Source organism: Tupaia chinensis, unplaced genomic scaffold (assembly GCF_000334495.1).
Source record: "Tupaia chinensis unplaced genomic scaffold, TupChi_1.0 Scaffold000450_1, whole genome shotgun sequence".
In the NCBI taxonomy this organism is placed as follows: domain Eukaryota; kingdom Metazoa; phylum Chordata; class Mammalia; order Scandentia; family Tupaiidae; genus Tupaia; species Tupaia belangeri.
Genome location: NW_006159956.1, coordinates 134,834 through 135,350, shown reverse-complemented (window position 1 = coordinate 135,350; position 517 = coordinate 134,834). Strand labels below are relative to the sequence as shown.

The 517-nt window shown below is 69.4% G+C and overlaps 1 protein-coding gene across 1 annotated transcript in view; it reads left to right on the top strand.

The window, feature by feature from the left end:
* Positions 1-58: 58 nt before the first annotated feature.
* Positions 59-517, top strand: part of SLC16A8 (solute carrier family 16 member 8) — a 13,564-nt gene continuing 13,105 nt past the window's right edge. The window contains 1 exon segment of the mRNA XM_006155374.1: positions 59-272. Within this exon segment, the coding sequence (XP_006155436.1) occupies positions 59-272 (214 nt within the window).

Sequence of the window (517 nt, the reverse complement as noted above, 5' to 3'; positions counted from 1 at the left end):
CCCCCCCTTGCCCCCCCCCCCCCCCCCCCCTTTTTTTTTGGCTGCAGAGGTGGTGGTGATGGGCGCCGGTGGTCCCCGGCCAGGAGAGGGCCCCCCAGACGGCGGCTGAGGCTGGGTGGTGCTGGGCGCCTGCTTTGTGGTCACGGGCTTCGCCTATGGCTTCCCCAAGGCCGTGAGCGTCTTCTTCCGCGCGCTCATGCGGGACTTCGGCGCGGGCTACAGCGACACCGCCTGGGTGTCTTCCATCATGCTGGCCATGCTCTACGGAACGGGTCAGCACCCCCTCCCGCCCCTCGGCCTCCCTGGGGCCCAGGACTGGGGGGTCGGAACCGAAGCCAGGACATACCCAACCCCCCGGTCCCGGGTCTTCAGCGGGAATGGACACCCTCTCATTCCTGTGGAAAGCCTGAGCCGGACAGGGGAGGAGAGAGGAGGAGGGGGCGGGCGAACAGCTCCGTCCCCCCAGCAGACCCGCCCCTGCCCGTTTACCGGGGGGAGACCGAGGTCTAAGGAGCAT